Raw genomic sequence first — 14,844 nt, forward strand, 5'->3', positions numbered from 1 at the left:
AGGCACCAGCACACAAGATCTGATTAAAACAATTTTAATTTTGTCTAAAAATATGAATGATTACATTAAAAATGCACAGTAGGTTGATGGAGGCTTTCCTCCTCTGGGATACATTGGAAGAACAAGTTATCTGGATTAGCTTACCACTGGAAGGCACCAGTTACAGTTAGTTACTAAATAGGTTTCAAGGACCACTATCTGGCATCAAGGCCAAGTGGCATAGAACAGCCCATATCTGTACCACTAGTCTTCCGTCTTCCAAAACAGGTGGCTCTAACCAAACTGCTTGCTGGGAATGGTCCCAGGCTCATATGAACTCCCAAACTGTGTCTGGGAATAGTATTGAGGAGTGCTAGTCAGCTGGGCCAAAGCCACGTAAAGTGCTGTTCTAACAATTAACAGTATAAACAGTCACATTCCAACAGCTGGGAATGTTCCCAGACATTGTAATCTACCAGCATGAATGCACCTAAAGTTTCACAATATATTAAAAGCTGTACCATCCTTTGTGCTGATCTGAACAAAGAACACTATTTCAATTTAAATTTATTCATAGAATTTTGACTGGAAAATTTTTGATAAAAATAATGCCACATTATTTTTATGTCTTCTCATTACAACAGGCAACAAGCAAAACAAGTGTTTAAATAAAAGTGACATGGATTACGGAGGTATTGAGCTCCTTTTTTACTTCTGTTTCTCCAAATAAAGGATAAAATTTGCATTGAGAGCTCTCTAGTAGCACAGTGGAAACAATTTTCAAGTGTAGCCACTAAAATTGCCACCGAAGCAAAATGAAAAAATAACTGAAAAGACAAAGGAGATATTACAGTGAAAAGTTTTCTGCATGTGTGAATATGAGCTAGTATGGCAGCATCCAAAGACTTCTCTGAATTTATCTTCATGTGGGAGAAGTTTTTACAGCAATGTATATATGTTGGACTGTGTTTCTTCAAAGAAAAATGCATTTTTTTTAAGAGGATACAGCATTGTACAAAATCATTGATTTTGGCACTGTGCATCAAAGCAGTAGTCAGTGATTCTAGAATTTACTTTTAAAATCAGACAAGCATTGATACATTTTTATTTCAGGACCAAAAGCAAGAATCTCTTGAAACAAAAAACTATCTTTGATAAAAGATAAATCCAGCATGAACTAGAACCCTATCAGCAGCATTACAGCAGTGAACCCTAACTGCACAAACAATTCCACGAATTGCATTAACCTACGTGACATTACTGAAGACCTCATTTTGTTACAACTAAGATACAGCATTAAGATAATTCATAAGTGTTCAACAATTGCTTATGGGAAAATCCACTATTTGAGCAAGTGCTCGACAGTACTAGTGTTTACACATTGCCAATTTATGCTATCAATTCTGTCAACTACTCCTCTGCATTTGATACCTCAAAGCTTCTTGTCAAATCAGTTTCCTTCGCCCGAGCCACTAATACAGCCTGCTCTGCTTCACGCAGCTTCTGGGTGAGATCACTGGTATCACGTTCCAAGCGTTGTTTCACTGCCATTACCTGTAAGAAGGTTGAAAATCAATGCTGTATTCATAGGCATACATAACTTTTTTTTTTTAAACTCCCATTCTTGAACTCCAACATTCTACTACAAAATAAAACTACATTATTTTATCCCACCATAAACCTAAGGTTTCTTGACTGTGGTTTAGAAAATAGCTGCTTATTGCCTTTCCACTCCTTTGTCTCTAGCCAGAAAGATGGTATGTCTCTAAAATACATGTATTTTTAGACTGTCTGAAATTGGATTAATACACCCAAATCACAGTTACATCACCACAATGGTACCTGTATGATACAAATTAGCCTTTTTGCTAAGATATGAGAATCAGAAAGTTAGGATCATAACTGCGCTTACTGCTCCATTGACACAGATTTTATAGAAACTGAACAGGTTTTAGCTCTTTCAAATTAGTCATATTGCTCCAGATTAAAAAAGAAGAAAATGCCATTATCAGGTCAAAAAAGAGGGGGGAAGAAGTCTATTCTAGGTCATTAGCTAATAAATTAGCTTTCTTTGAGAAAGAACTGAAAGACACCTGTTTTTCTCTCTATGAAATCAATTTATTCAGTAAGCATATACAAAAAAAGAAATCCCCACTGAAAACTTTTCATTGAATATATTCCCATGGCTATGCTTCTACACTAAAACAAGCCTGCAAGAAGCTGTTTTATCAGAAATGCTGTTTCAGTGCAGCCTGCCTGGTAATGGGGTTTCTCAATTTAACTTTGAAAAACTTTGGCCCTTTTTAAAAATCCAGTTAGCTCTGCTGCTTTGTAGCTGCTCAGCAGAGTTTTTTGAGGCTTTTAAATATTCCCCTTTCCTGGTCACCCATTCTTCAGGCTTGTGCTGCTCTCTAACCTTAAAACTGTGATTTTGTGACAACAGATGTGTTCTATTAGCTAGTTGCTGCCAAAGCTGTGGAAGTCCTCCTTCATACTGATGTTCCTCACTACACAAGCCCTGACACTCATCTGATTCTGTGGAGAACCAGTTCAGGGACTTAAACTGATAGCAAACACTTGTGCCCGTGTACATATATGCTAATTTACATACAATTTTTTCTTTGCTCTTTTAGCTCCTGTATCAGCTCTCTGCAAGGTCACATAAGGGGCAGCACTGCTAAAAAAAGAGGGACCACGACTGCATGGCCTGGGTGTATGAAATGGCGTTGCTGTTCCGAAGAGCAACTAGCCATAGATCAGTTAGTTTAGCTCTATCATGAAGCTGCACCTCTGCACATTTTCTATATAAGGTGTCTCTTGTGATCAGCCTTAGCTGCTCCGGTCTCAGAAAGATTTATTTCAGCTGCACTATTCTGCATTTACATCTCCTTCCGTGTGGGAAGTGGACTAGCCCAAATTTCTAAAAGCCTTACATTCAAATACATAGTATTTCAGTGAAAAAGGGTAAATACAGAACAGCTAATACAAACTATACAAAACATTAAGAAAATCCCCCCACATTAATTGCTTTTTGCTTTATGTATAATTAAATTAAGGCACTACTTCTGAGACGAATAAATACCAGCTCTAGTAGAAGTTTTTAATATAAAAAAGCCTACTTTGTCAAGTTCTGCCTGCAGAGCATTGAAGTCACTTTTGGCTTGCTGTAGTTCCTGATTCAGTTTGTTTCTTATCTGGTTGCACTGCTGATCCAGTGTTTGTAAGGAACGTTGCTGACAAGAGAGTTCCTAGAAAACAGTAGCAAAGAAATAAACAGATAACTGCAGCAAGTGTCTGTTTTTGGTTACTAGAATGATAACCGATTTTCATTAGCAGATACTGCCTGCTCAGAGACACTTGTCTTACACAGTGAACAACAGTTTAAAAACAATTTTGATGCATGCTGCAAATGTCGCAGCAGCAAGAATGGCCCTAACCCAATTTCTGTCATCTGCTTAAAAACTCCATTACAGCAACATTCCCATCACAGAAAGAGGGGAAAAAAATTAATCTAAAACTAGTGAAAGTAATGGTATTAAAATTCTTCATCTTCAAGATAAGTTTCATATAAGAATTACATTGCAAGTGGACAAATTAATCTCTGCTGTTATTTACTGACCGTACTAGTATTTACTTACTATTCTGTAGGGCTGATTTTTTTTCTAGGAAAATTAAAAAAAGGACTGAGCAATAAGATAATCTTACAAGGGCAGTCATGAAACTGCACAAACAGTGTTCCCTAAACAAATGTCCTGAAATGTGCAGAGGAACATTATAGTTCATGTGCACCTTACAACATGCCAAGTAGGCATCCATTAGAATAAAGAGCTGTACTTATCATTTCTCACGAGGCCTGTTCCTATGCTTTTGGACCTTATAGTTCTGATTCTACCCAGATTTCAGAGGTTTATTAGGATGTAAAACAGCAGGAGGTGTGAGGGTAATAAAAAGCAATGAAGGAAAAAAACCAAGATACTTTTCAGCAATAATTACTATGCAAAAGTTAATTTGCTAGGAGAGCATATTACAAGATACTTGTGAAGGGGAAAAGGCAATAAAGCTCTTGAGCTTCTCTTACTAGTTTTAGAGTATAAGTGTAGTTACTTCACAAAGTCAAGCTGCTTCACTAAAAAACACAATACTATACTGTCATGAGACAAACAAAATAGAAGAAAGAAAAAAACCAAACAAACCACACACAAAAAAACAGCAGAACAGAAATGAACGGAATGTTCACAGTGAAGGAACTAGGGCTGACATTTTCTGCAATGTGTCTCTGGCTTTCAGGTGCATGAACCTCCTGCACACAAGTCAGTGTATTTTAGGCAGTCATATCTGTGAAATGATGCCAGCACCCCTCGCATTCTGCTCCAAAGCAAAAACAGCAAAAAAGGCCCAAGCACTTCCTACACCAGTAAGATATCTAGTAAACAAGCAGCTCTTGTTTATCAGGGAAAGTACGGATGAGTGTGAAACTGTCATAAACAGAAAGCCCAGAAAGATAAATGTTAGTATATGTGTGCGTGTGTATATATATATATGAAAAAATAAAATCTTGCATTTTGCTGCCTAGAACCCAATATAGATAAGTCTGCAACTGCATTCCCACCCAAGGTGTTGACAGAAGCACTATCCAATTTAGAAAGGAAAGATGTGACACCAGCTGGGTGTCACAGTAGCTAGCTCTAGTAACTATTGTGGAGTAAAGTGTCTATTAGCTCCAAAGAGCTATTCTGCAAGCCTCTGGTCAGGAGCATTTCCTAAGCTCATGCAAGGAGGCTCTTTGGACCCTAGTGCACTCCTTATTAATGAAACAAGGACTTCAATATTTTTATGTCCCAAAGCATTCCAGTAAGTATTGCTAAAGCTGACTGAAAAGACGTTTCTAAGCCCTATGTGTTACAGTATAAGAGAGAAACTGCAGAAAACCTTCCTTTCTTTAGATGAATGCTCAAAACAAACAAAAATAGTGCCTCTTCTAGTTTTAGACATCAAAAAATTAGTTATGCATATCTAACCAAAAAGCGAAGGCTCCTTTCACTGCCAGCACGCAAACACACAGCTCCAGAGTAAAGACCCACATCTAGGGCATCTGGAATAACCTGCCTTCTGAAGGTGCTTCTGTCTCTGCAGTCTAGAGGCCTAAGTAACAAGCTAACACTGACACCCAAATTTCAGATGTCTGGAGTGAAGTGATATGAATCTCACCTTTTTAAGTTGAAGCTTGAATGGAAGCATTTAAATAAAATTTGACAGAGAACATTGGCAACTATGCCCTGATGCAAGTGCAACTCTGAAAATAACCTGTGTTACCATCTCAGAACAAGGCCTGGAGCTTCTCAGGCCTTTCTGAAAGTCCATGAAATGCATTCCTGGATCTCACCTGCCTTCTAGAAACAGAAATGTAATAAGGAACACACCAGCAAGGTTTTACAGGATGCAGTTCAGTAGGACCAGCACCACTATCTAGGTTTCACAAAGGGAAGAAACCCTCCCTGAGGAAATAGCACAGATTGGAATTTCCACAATATTACACAAATTTGGATGCAAGACTGTGTAAAACAGACCCTTTAAATTGGACTTGACAGCCAAACATTATAAATAAATTAACATTAAACAAACTTCATAAAAGCCAGTAACAGATCACAAACGCTACAGAAAAGAGTTCTTCATGGTTAATGGCCTTGCTGAATAGCCTAGAATGACAGTATGTGGATTTATGTATTAGTCTGATGAAAGCCTTTTTCTTTCTAACTAAAAATAAGTTCTCCTTCACAGGAGTAGTTCCTGTGCATGGCACCTAAACTGCCTGAAATCCAAGCTCTCAGATATTGACACAAGCTGTAGCAACAAACAACCCACGTGGAGGATAACGTGCTGCTTCTCTGAAAGAAGATCTCAGAAATACCATATTCTTAAATGATCCCACTGAATAGAGAGTGCCAGTGCCCAAGGGGCATGGTCAGGCATAGCAGAGTCAGCATGGACTGAGTTCATAAAGAGAAATCATGACAGAAAGTTCATGGGCCTTCAACCCATCTTTTGATGAATACAATGACTGCTATATTTGAAGCTTTCAACAGTGGTTTTTTTTCACGCTACTACTATTCAAATACAAAGATCAGTTGTTCTCATTTTCCACTTCCAGACAAGGTTCAGTATCTTTTTGAGATCCTGGGTTAGCAGCTAGACTAACAGACTTTTTCACTCAAGAGCATGGTAGCAGCGCTGTTCATCGGCCACTTCAGCAGAATTCCTTTGCCAATTACATTATCTTTCTGGTTATACCTTGGAAGTAACGTTTCAGGTGAAACATTTGACACAACAGCAGTCTTCTTCAGGGCAATGCCCTTACCCAATCACCAAAGTAAATTTAAAATGCCCATCTGAAATGGCAATATCTCTTCCAAACATATGTATGGGATTCCCTAACACTGATTAAGTTACTAAGCTTAAAAAAAAAAATACAAAAACCTTAGACATTATCCAAATCAGATTTAATGCTAAACATAACTTCAGAAAAGTTCCTGGGATACTGCTACACTTCATCTCCACAAGAGCTGGCACAAGGGAAAGAAAAGATACTTATGCTAAATGCTAAACCTACATTTTACCATGTTCTGAGCATGAACCAGAGTTAGAATAACAGGGATACAATCCTAAAGAAATTATTTTCTTGTGTGCGAGATGCATGAAAAATTAACTCTGGTTCCACAGAAATAACTGAGTCAGTTATTAAGTCTGAAATCACATATACATAATTCTGTGACCAACAAAGCCTAGTTTCTCAAAGATCTGTATCTCAGTTGGGTGTCTCACACACGTTCTTTATTGTCTAGTGAATACTGACATAATTCTGCATTTCCAGCAGCCTCTTCCCTCTATTGCAGGGGTCCTCAAACTTTTTAAACAGGGGGCCAGCACGCGGACGAAGTGGCAGGCAGTCATCTGCAGCTGCTTGGTTTCCCCCCCAGCCCCCCGTGGGGGGGGGGCGGGGGGGGTCTGTAAATACTGGGGGCCAGATTGAGGACCCTGGGGGGCCTATCCGGCCCGCAGGCCGTAGTTTGAGGACCCCTGCTCTATTGGGATATATGGTTTCAGATTTTCTGTTAACTTTGCAACTTTTAGCTTTCTATGAAATGTAATTGCAATTAATTGAAAAGCATATACAGAAAATAAGCCATGTGATTTCATCTCCTCAGGAAGTCAAAAGTTCTTCTCGCCTTACCTGCTGGTATTCCTTCTCCTTTGCCTTTATCTTCTGTTCTAAAGACTGACGAGCACTCTCAGCGTTTTGTCTTTGGCAATTCAGTTCTTCCAACAATCTTTTCACCTTTTGCTCCATTGCTTGGACCTACAGTAATTTAGTTATCAATCACAAGTGTTAAAAATGCAAGTAATGTTTTATTTAAATGTATATGCATTCATATAAGAAGACTAATTTCACCTACTACAAATGCTCTAGCAGTCATATAATCTACAGCATAACTCGAGCTGGTACCATATAAATTCTTAGCAACCCAAAGTACTAACTCATACTTGCATATGTTAGTGAGCATACATATATATAGACAGAATTTATATACATAGTTAGGTGTGTATATATATACATGTATATGCATATACACACACAAAATAATAAAACTTCAGAAAAATCAATGGTTTTGACAGTCTACAGAAATGCACTGCATCTGACAAAAATAGATTATATTTTTCGGTACCTCAGGTTGCTATGAATTAAGAATGACCACTAACTGCTAAATAACGACACATCTGGACTGCAAATGACTGGATATTCCACTGAATTTCAGAGTGATTCAGCATATTTACTTGTATAGGAAGAGAGAGACAACTATCTTAGCCTACTTCAACAACAGAAGAGTGTTTTTCACAATTTAAAATGTAATTAAAAACAAAAAGTGTCAAGAAACTAAGAAACAGGTAGTACTATTGGGATGTCTGGTTATTAGGCACAGACTGCAGGGATTGTGAGCTCCTGCAAGATCACATGGAAACCTGCCTGCAGAAGGGTTGCAAACCTCACAAGATGTGAAAATACTTGATAACACAGAGGAGGTCCTGTGGTCGAGGTCTGTGAGTAATAGCAGTGACACTGAAGTACACAAGGGGCGTGCCAAACTTAAGTTCAGGCTATGAGGCAGGAAACCAAAATCCAGAATCTCAGTGTAGTTCTACATCCAAAGCCTGGGCAGCAGGCAGAGATTCAATTTCAGTGTGAGAAAGAAGAAACAGAACAGAAAGGAACAACCTTCAGATGGCGAGAAGGAACCTTCTGGAGAAGGTGCTGCACTGCACCTTAAGAACAGACTGCACCTCAATTCAAATTGGGACAGTCAGTCCTACTCCTCCTCATCCCTCCCCAGGCACGTTCCCGGCTATATAACCTTGCTCCTTCCCTTGTGCTGGATTTAACGACCCTTTAATTCCTTAGTAAAACAATTCAGCTCTCTTAAACCCATAGAAAATTCATAAGGCAAAATTAAATATGCAATACCCTAATCATTTAGGAGGTTGAATCAAGTCATTTGGAGAATCAAATAAAAAGAAAGACTTTTTCAGAGCAACTGAGCGGTTAGGTTGGGTCAGCTGTCTTCCCACAAATTCACTCTGGTGACAGTGCCTTTATGTAGTCAATGGACTGTGTCAAGAATATGATTTTACCTTTCTCACAGCCAAGACTTCCCCCTAAACCAGTTAGCACAGAGCTAGCAATGCAAAAAATGTCACTGTCTCTCTTAACAAGCAGAACAATTAACCCTCAACATGCAAAGGGTTTTTGTTTTTTGTTTTTTGGGTTTTTTTTAAGGACAGATACAGAGTTGTGGAAAGCAGCAGTTTTCCAACATACTTAGTAGTATGTAGAAACTCGCTGACAAAGATGGATAACAGTTATTAAATCCCGAAAAGATACAGACAGAAATGTCTTTTTTCCTATCCTTTAGATGAAATCATAGTAGAAAAAAGTAAAAAGATAGATGGAATTATGATATCTGCGCACTAATTTCAAATTTGTCAAATACTGTGAAAAAGGACTTTTGGAAGGTAATACAACTTGATTAAAATAATATAATTCAGTCTGCAGCAGGTAACGAGTAAGAAGTTCTCTTGATTAAACACTGGTGTCCTCTTTGCACGATTATGAAAAAAAATCTAAACTGTTTCACATTTATATATGTATTTAAATACACTCTGTCAATTCTTGACTAAGCAAATTGCACTACCCTTTTGGTTTTTTACTATGAATCCAAACTCTTTAGGATTACGTTGTGAAAGCCCATTTAGAAAGTACATAAATTTTCAATCTTGCATAGCATTTTTACCTAGATTTTTTTTTTTTTACACAAGTAATTTACAGTCCAAAGACTATGGTCCCACAACATCCTGTAGTATCAGCAACAGAAATGGATTTTCAGCCAGTTGCATGACAGTCTAGTTAAGGTCAGAACCTGCCAGCAGATGCCACTGTTGCTCTATGCAACTGGATCAGAGACTTTTTTTTTTTTTTTTTTTTCTTTCTCTCTTCAACATTCCAGTCTTGCCCAAGGATGAAAGGTATTTCTTCAGGTGGTATAAGAACCTTCCAGAAAATGGGAGACTGCTAACAAGTATTTATTTTTACAGGTAATACATATTAAACTAACACAGTTCTCAAAACTTGATCCTCAGCAAATGCTGAAAAACTTATGCGAGAACCTTGGTTCTCACTAAAATAGCTGAACGCTGACTTAATACGGGGAATGAATTGTAAGGACTGTTAGAAGACGTGTGATGCAACATCTTACCTGTTCATTAGCTTGATCAAGTTGTGTTCTCATTTGATTCAGTTTATCTCTGGTTTTGTTCAGAACTTTATCCTTCTCTGTTAACTCTGACTTCACTCTGTCCAGCTGCAGTTCAGTCTCTTTATGTTTATTCATATGGGATTTCTTCACTTCTTCCTGAGCTTGCAGTTGTTGTTCTAGGTCTTTAATAGTGGAATTTAACTCTGAGTTTTAGAAACAGTAAAGATTAAGGATCCTTTCAGCTTTGAAAGGTACATTTTCCAGATATTCACATTTCCACATTCTAAAATATTTAGTATGTTTGGTACAAGCCAAGTTCCTAGCACAGAGAGACACCCTGTAAAATGTTCAGCAAGCTACAACAGAAGTTTCACTTCTCTTCTACTACCATGTCAATGACTAAAACTACCAAGACCAAAAGATAGTTGACTTTACACCAGCAATTTTCACTTCATAATATATGAGAACACAGCAGAATGTGAGGTCAGGCACAAATGGTGCACAGGCAAAGGTAATTTGCTCCTCTGATGGTTTGGTTTTGTTTGTTGTTAAACACAAAGAAACATGTCATTTGACATTTTTTTTTTTTTTCCATTTTTAAAAGGAAAAATATCCACTACAAACACTTGTTTGGGGAATTTAAGTGTCTGCTTCCAAGAGGCTTTTCAGCTATTAGGCATCTTTAAATACAGCATTTTCTATTTTAATCTTTGTCCTGGCCCAAAGCAGCACATGTATAAAATGAAACCAAGTGATCTCGTCACAATATGCATCAGGAAGTTTACCTACCAAAATCACAATATAATTTTACAGTAGAAAACATCAGCCAGCTACAGGGAGTGTTATCCAGAAATACTATTATACTACTATTAATTTTTGTTAAAACCAAACAAACATCTTCCTGATGCTGAATTTATAAGGCTTCCAAGCTGAAAATGCCTTCTAGACTGAAGTTTTAGAAGTAGGTATTGGAATAAGCAGTTTGGAGAGTACAGGAAGTTGTAAAACACTCCTACAAGAAAGTTAGGTGAAAAGCTGGTCCAAATAGTAGGCCTAAGTAAATATTCACCAAATCCACAACAAACCAAATTATTTGCTCTCTTCCAACTATCAGATATCATGAATGAGTATTTCTTCATAACCATACGCACAATACAAGATCAGATCTTGCTTTCTTCATTTTTGCATCATCCTGTGCTTCCAGTAACACCCATTATGGACCAACTCAGTTATGCATTAACCACGTTCAATCAATGAATTTTTAACACAAGTACTGCTCAGCCATAAATCTTAAGAGTCATACAAAATTAAGGAAGCAATATGATTTAACTTAACAGTGAGATATAGTGAAATCCTTAAAGAGTTTTTTAACTCTTAAGAGAATTGTTCCACGAGCAATGGAATTATGAAAGGAAAATGGCCTTCTCCAGTATGATGCCCGCTACCCACCCCAAAAATACAAACTCCTCCCTTCTAACTCTCACAACCCTTGTGTAAAAGATACCACAGCTGATGGATCTCTGTGTACTAGCTGATCATTGAAAACACACGCATCAGCAGCCCACTGGGCTAGTGCCAAAGGCAACAACAGGTATCTTTCTCTTTTCCCCACTAAAGCACTAATTTCAATACCTCTCTTCTATCCACACACCAGCTTTCATGAAACCATATAGAAAACTACCTCTGGGTTTTAAAGAAACTTATCAGATACCTTGGTTCTGTGCTCTTAGCTGGTTCACGAGTGAAGCATTACAATTCTCAGCAAACCTGTTGTCAAGCTCATTCTTCTCTGATATTATATTAGAATTTGGGGTTTGCCATAGAAAAGAGGATGTTGTAGAAATTCCCCTTCCAGGTGTTTCTCTATTTCTAGATGGTATCTTTTCTTGTTGCCATGAAAACACAGATGAAGAAGCCTGATGGCGAGCAATCTCCCTGTGACTCAAAGAGCTTTGAGGATGAGGCTGATTTATTTTCTGTGTTCAAGGAAAAAAAAGGATCTACCTTTACACAGCTCCATATCCAACATACATCAAAATAATTTATTAATAAGTACAAAATAGGTTGTGGTCATTTCACATTTTTCTAACATCACATCATCCACCAGTGCAAACTACTGATTCATATAGTTGGTTTTTATACTATATAAATTAAACAACTTTAACCCAAATATCCAAGAATAGCTGATACTATAAAAACAAACCAGGATCTCCAAAAAAGCGGTCTGATCTGTGTGTCTTTACAAATAACATACCCAGATTTCTGTCTTTTTCAAGACAGATCCCATCATTTACCTTCTATGTTTTTCAAAATTGAAGCCTACATTTTTGCAGGCAAGTGCTGACAGGAGCCAGCTGCAAGAAATACAGAAGTCTAGACTAACATATCTGGTATCTGACCAATATTAATTTATTCTAGACAAACACAGCCGAATTCAGAACAGACTTAAACTCATACACATAGCATACCCAAAAATTGCAATAATAAAATGTGCTGGGTACCAGATTTCAACTTCTTCCTATTGAAAAATTAAACAGAGCCAAAATACTGGGTGGTTTTTTTCCACCTTAAGCGAAAAAAAAAAAACCAGCAACAAACAGTAAAGCCCCTATTGTATGCTTTAACTGGATTTGCAAGTATCTGTCATTTGAATTATCTTTTTAAACTAAATCCCTAAACCAGGTAATATCCAGCGTGACTTCTCAGCCCAACCAGAGAATGTTATGTAGGAATAGCTGTGCTAAGACCAGAACTCTACAGTCCAGAATGCCGCGTCCAATCCTGTAAAGTAACTTTATAGATAAAGAGCATGAAAACCTAACCATGCATATAGTAATCATTACCCTTACACACCATCTAAATTTACAGGGTTTCTGAGACAAAAGTTTAAATCCAGGAAATGAAAGGGAATTAATATTTTTACTGAAATATTTCACTTGTACTTTCCCTTTTGGATCCGTTTGCATTTGGGCCTTTTTACAATACTCTGTAACAAGTTGTTCTGTCATTTAACACAGTATAGTGCAATAAAATAATTTTGTTCTGAGCCTACAGAGCTGGTACTATAACTACACCTCATGAAAAGTAGGAAAACTACCATTCCCTGTTTCCTCCCTTGATCCTCACTCATCTTTGTACCATTCACTTCTACCATACCTGTTTGGAAATTAAATGAACAATACGCAAGGAATATTCACGATGCGAGAGCTATTTGGTTATATATAGGCAAAAGATATTTTCCGACTAGGTCTTAATTCTTTTCCTAATAAAACCCTCTTTTCCATTGCTAAGCATAATACTGAAGTTTTCAGGGAACTAGCCATAATAATTACTGAATTGTTTCCTGGAATCACATCATTAAGTTTGGAGCCTGAACATACCAGGTATGCATTTTTTCAGATTACATTTTCCCAGGTGTGTTACTTCAGGTTTTTGTTTTGTTTGGGCGTTTTTATGCTTAATTTTACTTACAATCTTAATTATTGCAATTATTTAGTATTACAAAATACTGTGTGGCCTTCAGCCATATTATTCAACTCTTTCAGATCACTAGTTAATATGCTGAATAGCACAGTTCTCTTTATCAATGCGTTTCAGGCTTCACTGTTGATCATTCACCAGCTGTAAAAATTGACCATTTGTTGCCACTGCCCTCAATTTTTACCTTTAAATTCACATAAACTCCTCCCCCTTTTGAAAACTGTTGCATTTTTTCAGTGTTTTGTGGATATCTGGCATTATACTGAGCCATACAACTCACACACTCTGATTTATTCCTAAAAAAAATATAAAAACTCTGAAAAATACTTGAGGCTTGATTTCCCTTTACAAATAAATGGTTGGTGTTTTCTCCATATACCATACCTACATTTGCACCAATAAATGTATTGTTTCTAATAATTTGCCCAGGACAAAAAGTTGGCCCTATTAAACTTATTTCCCCAAATCAGCACTGTAAGCTTTTTTTAAACAAAAAAAATTGCATCATACTTATCACCTTCCAGTATCAGGAGAAGAATGAAATAAGTTGCACATCACAATCATTCAGCATTCCCATACTGCAGTACCGTATCAGTTCATGGGTAAATATTATCTGCATCTGGTGATTCTTTTTATTACTATTCATTTTATCAATCTATTTTAAGACTACTTCTGATTTTAATTTCAGGCTGTGCCATAGATTGAACCCCAGTAAAGGCTCTGGTATAGAAAACTTTTAACGTCTTTAAATGGTAAATACCAAATAAAATAAAAAAAAAATATTTCAACTTTTCTGCAGTGGCCCTTTTTCCCTTGAAGGCTTTCATATTTTAGTCATCTGTTGGCCTCGGAGATTCCTTGATGTAGTTCCTACTGCTTAGGTGCTTGAAAAATGTACTAGTTTTTATTTTCTAGGGGTGTTATTTTTCATAATCTTTTCAAGGCTATTTTATTATCCTATCATATTTAACTCGGCAACACTGACAGTTTTCTCTTGTCCTTGCTTGCACAAGACTTCCAGTTTTTGAAGGATGTGTTCTCATTTTTAATGTCCTTCTTTTCTTTGCTATTCAATTATGCTGGCTTTTCTGGCTTCTCCAAGATTACTTCTGAATTGCAGAACACACAGATTAATTCTCTTCTTTAAAAAAATTACAGTTTAAGTGATGTAGAACATCACTAGTTTTCCACTCCATTTTCCAAGTTCACTCAGTAGTTATTTTCTTAGATATCACACATCAAACTCTCAAGAGATTTACCTTAACCTGGATCGTTCTCAGTTCTAATTCTAGCTTTTTTCTTTCTTGTACTTCTTTCTTGTATTTTTCTTCTAGTTCCTCAAACTTAGAATCTACAAAGATACAATGAATACTTGTTCATAATCTAACTTACTGCATAGGTAATCTTCTCTAGCCTATTGCTAAAACAGGAATGATAAAAATGAACAGCTATCAGCAGCGTCAGATCATGAGAAAGAAACAACTGTATATACAATATGTTCAGTCATTTAGGGCCTCCAAAGTACACTGGTGGGATATCTGGAACTTGACATTAGAATGAAAACAAAACTGTTAGAAGTATC

The 14,844-nt window shown here is 37.0% G+C and overlaps 1 protein-coding gene across 2 annotated transcripts in view; it reads right to left on the minus strand.

Annotated features, from left to right (window-relative positions):
• The window catches only part of CENPF (centromere protein F), a 43,882-nt gene that overhangs the window by 21,935 nt on the left and 7,103 nt on the right, over positions 1-14,844 (minus strand). For both annotated transcript variants that reach the window (XM_056357149.1, XM_056357148.1), the window contains exons 5-10: positions 14,522-14,613; positions 11,494-11,758; positions 9,783-9,985; positions 7,208-7,333; positions 3,099-3,227; positions 1,411-1,533 (exon numbers count right to left, since the gene is read on the minus strand). In XM_056357149.1, the coding sequence (XP_056213124.1) occupies positions 1,411-1,533; positions 3,099-3,227; positions 7,208-7,333; positions 9,783-9,985; positions 11,494-11,758; positions 14,522-14,613 (938 nt within the window). The remainder of the gene's footprint in view (positions 1-1,410; positions 1,534-3,098; positions 3,228-7,207; positions 7,334-9,782; positions 9,986-11,493; positions 11,759-14,521; positions 14,614-14,844) is intronic.

Source organism: Falco biarmicus, chromosome 12 (genome assembly GCF_023638135.1).
Source record: "Falco biarmicus isolate bFalBia1 chromosome 12, bFalBia1.pri, whole genome shotgun sequence".
NCBI lineage: Eukaryota > Metazoa > Chordata > Aves > Falconiformes > Falconidae > Falco > Falco biarmicus.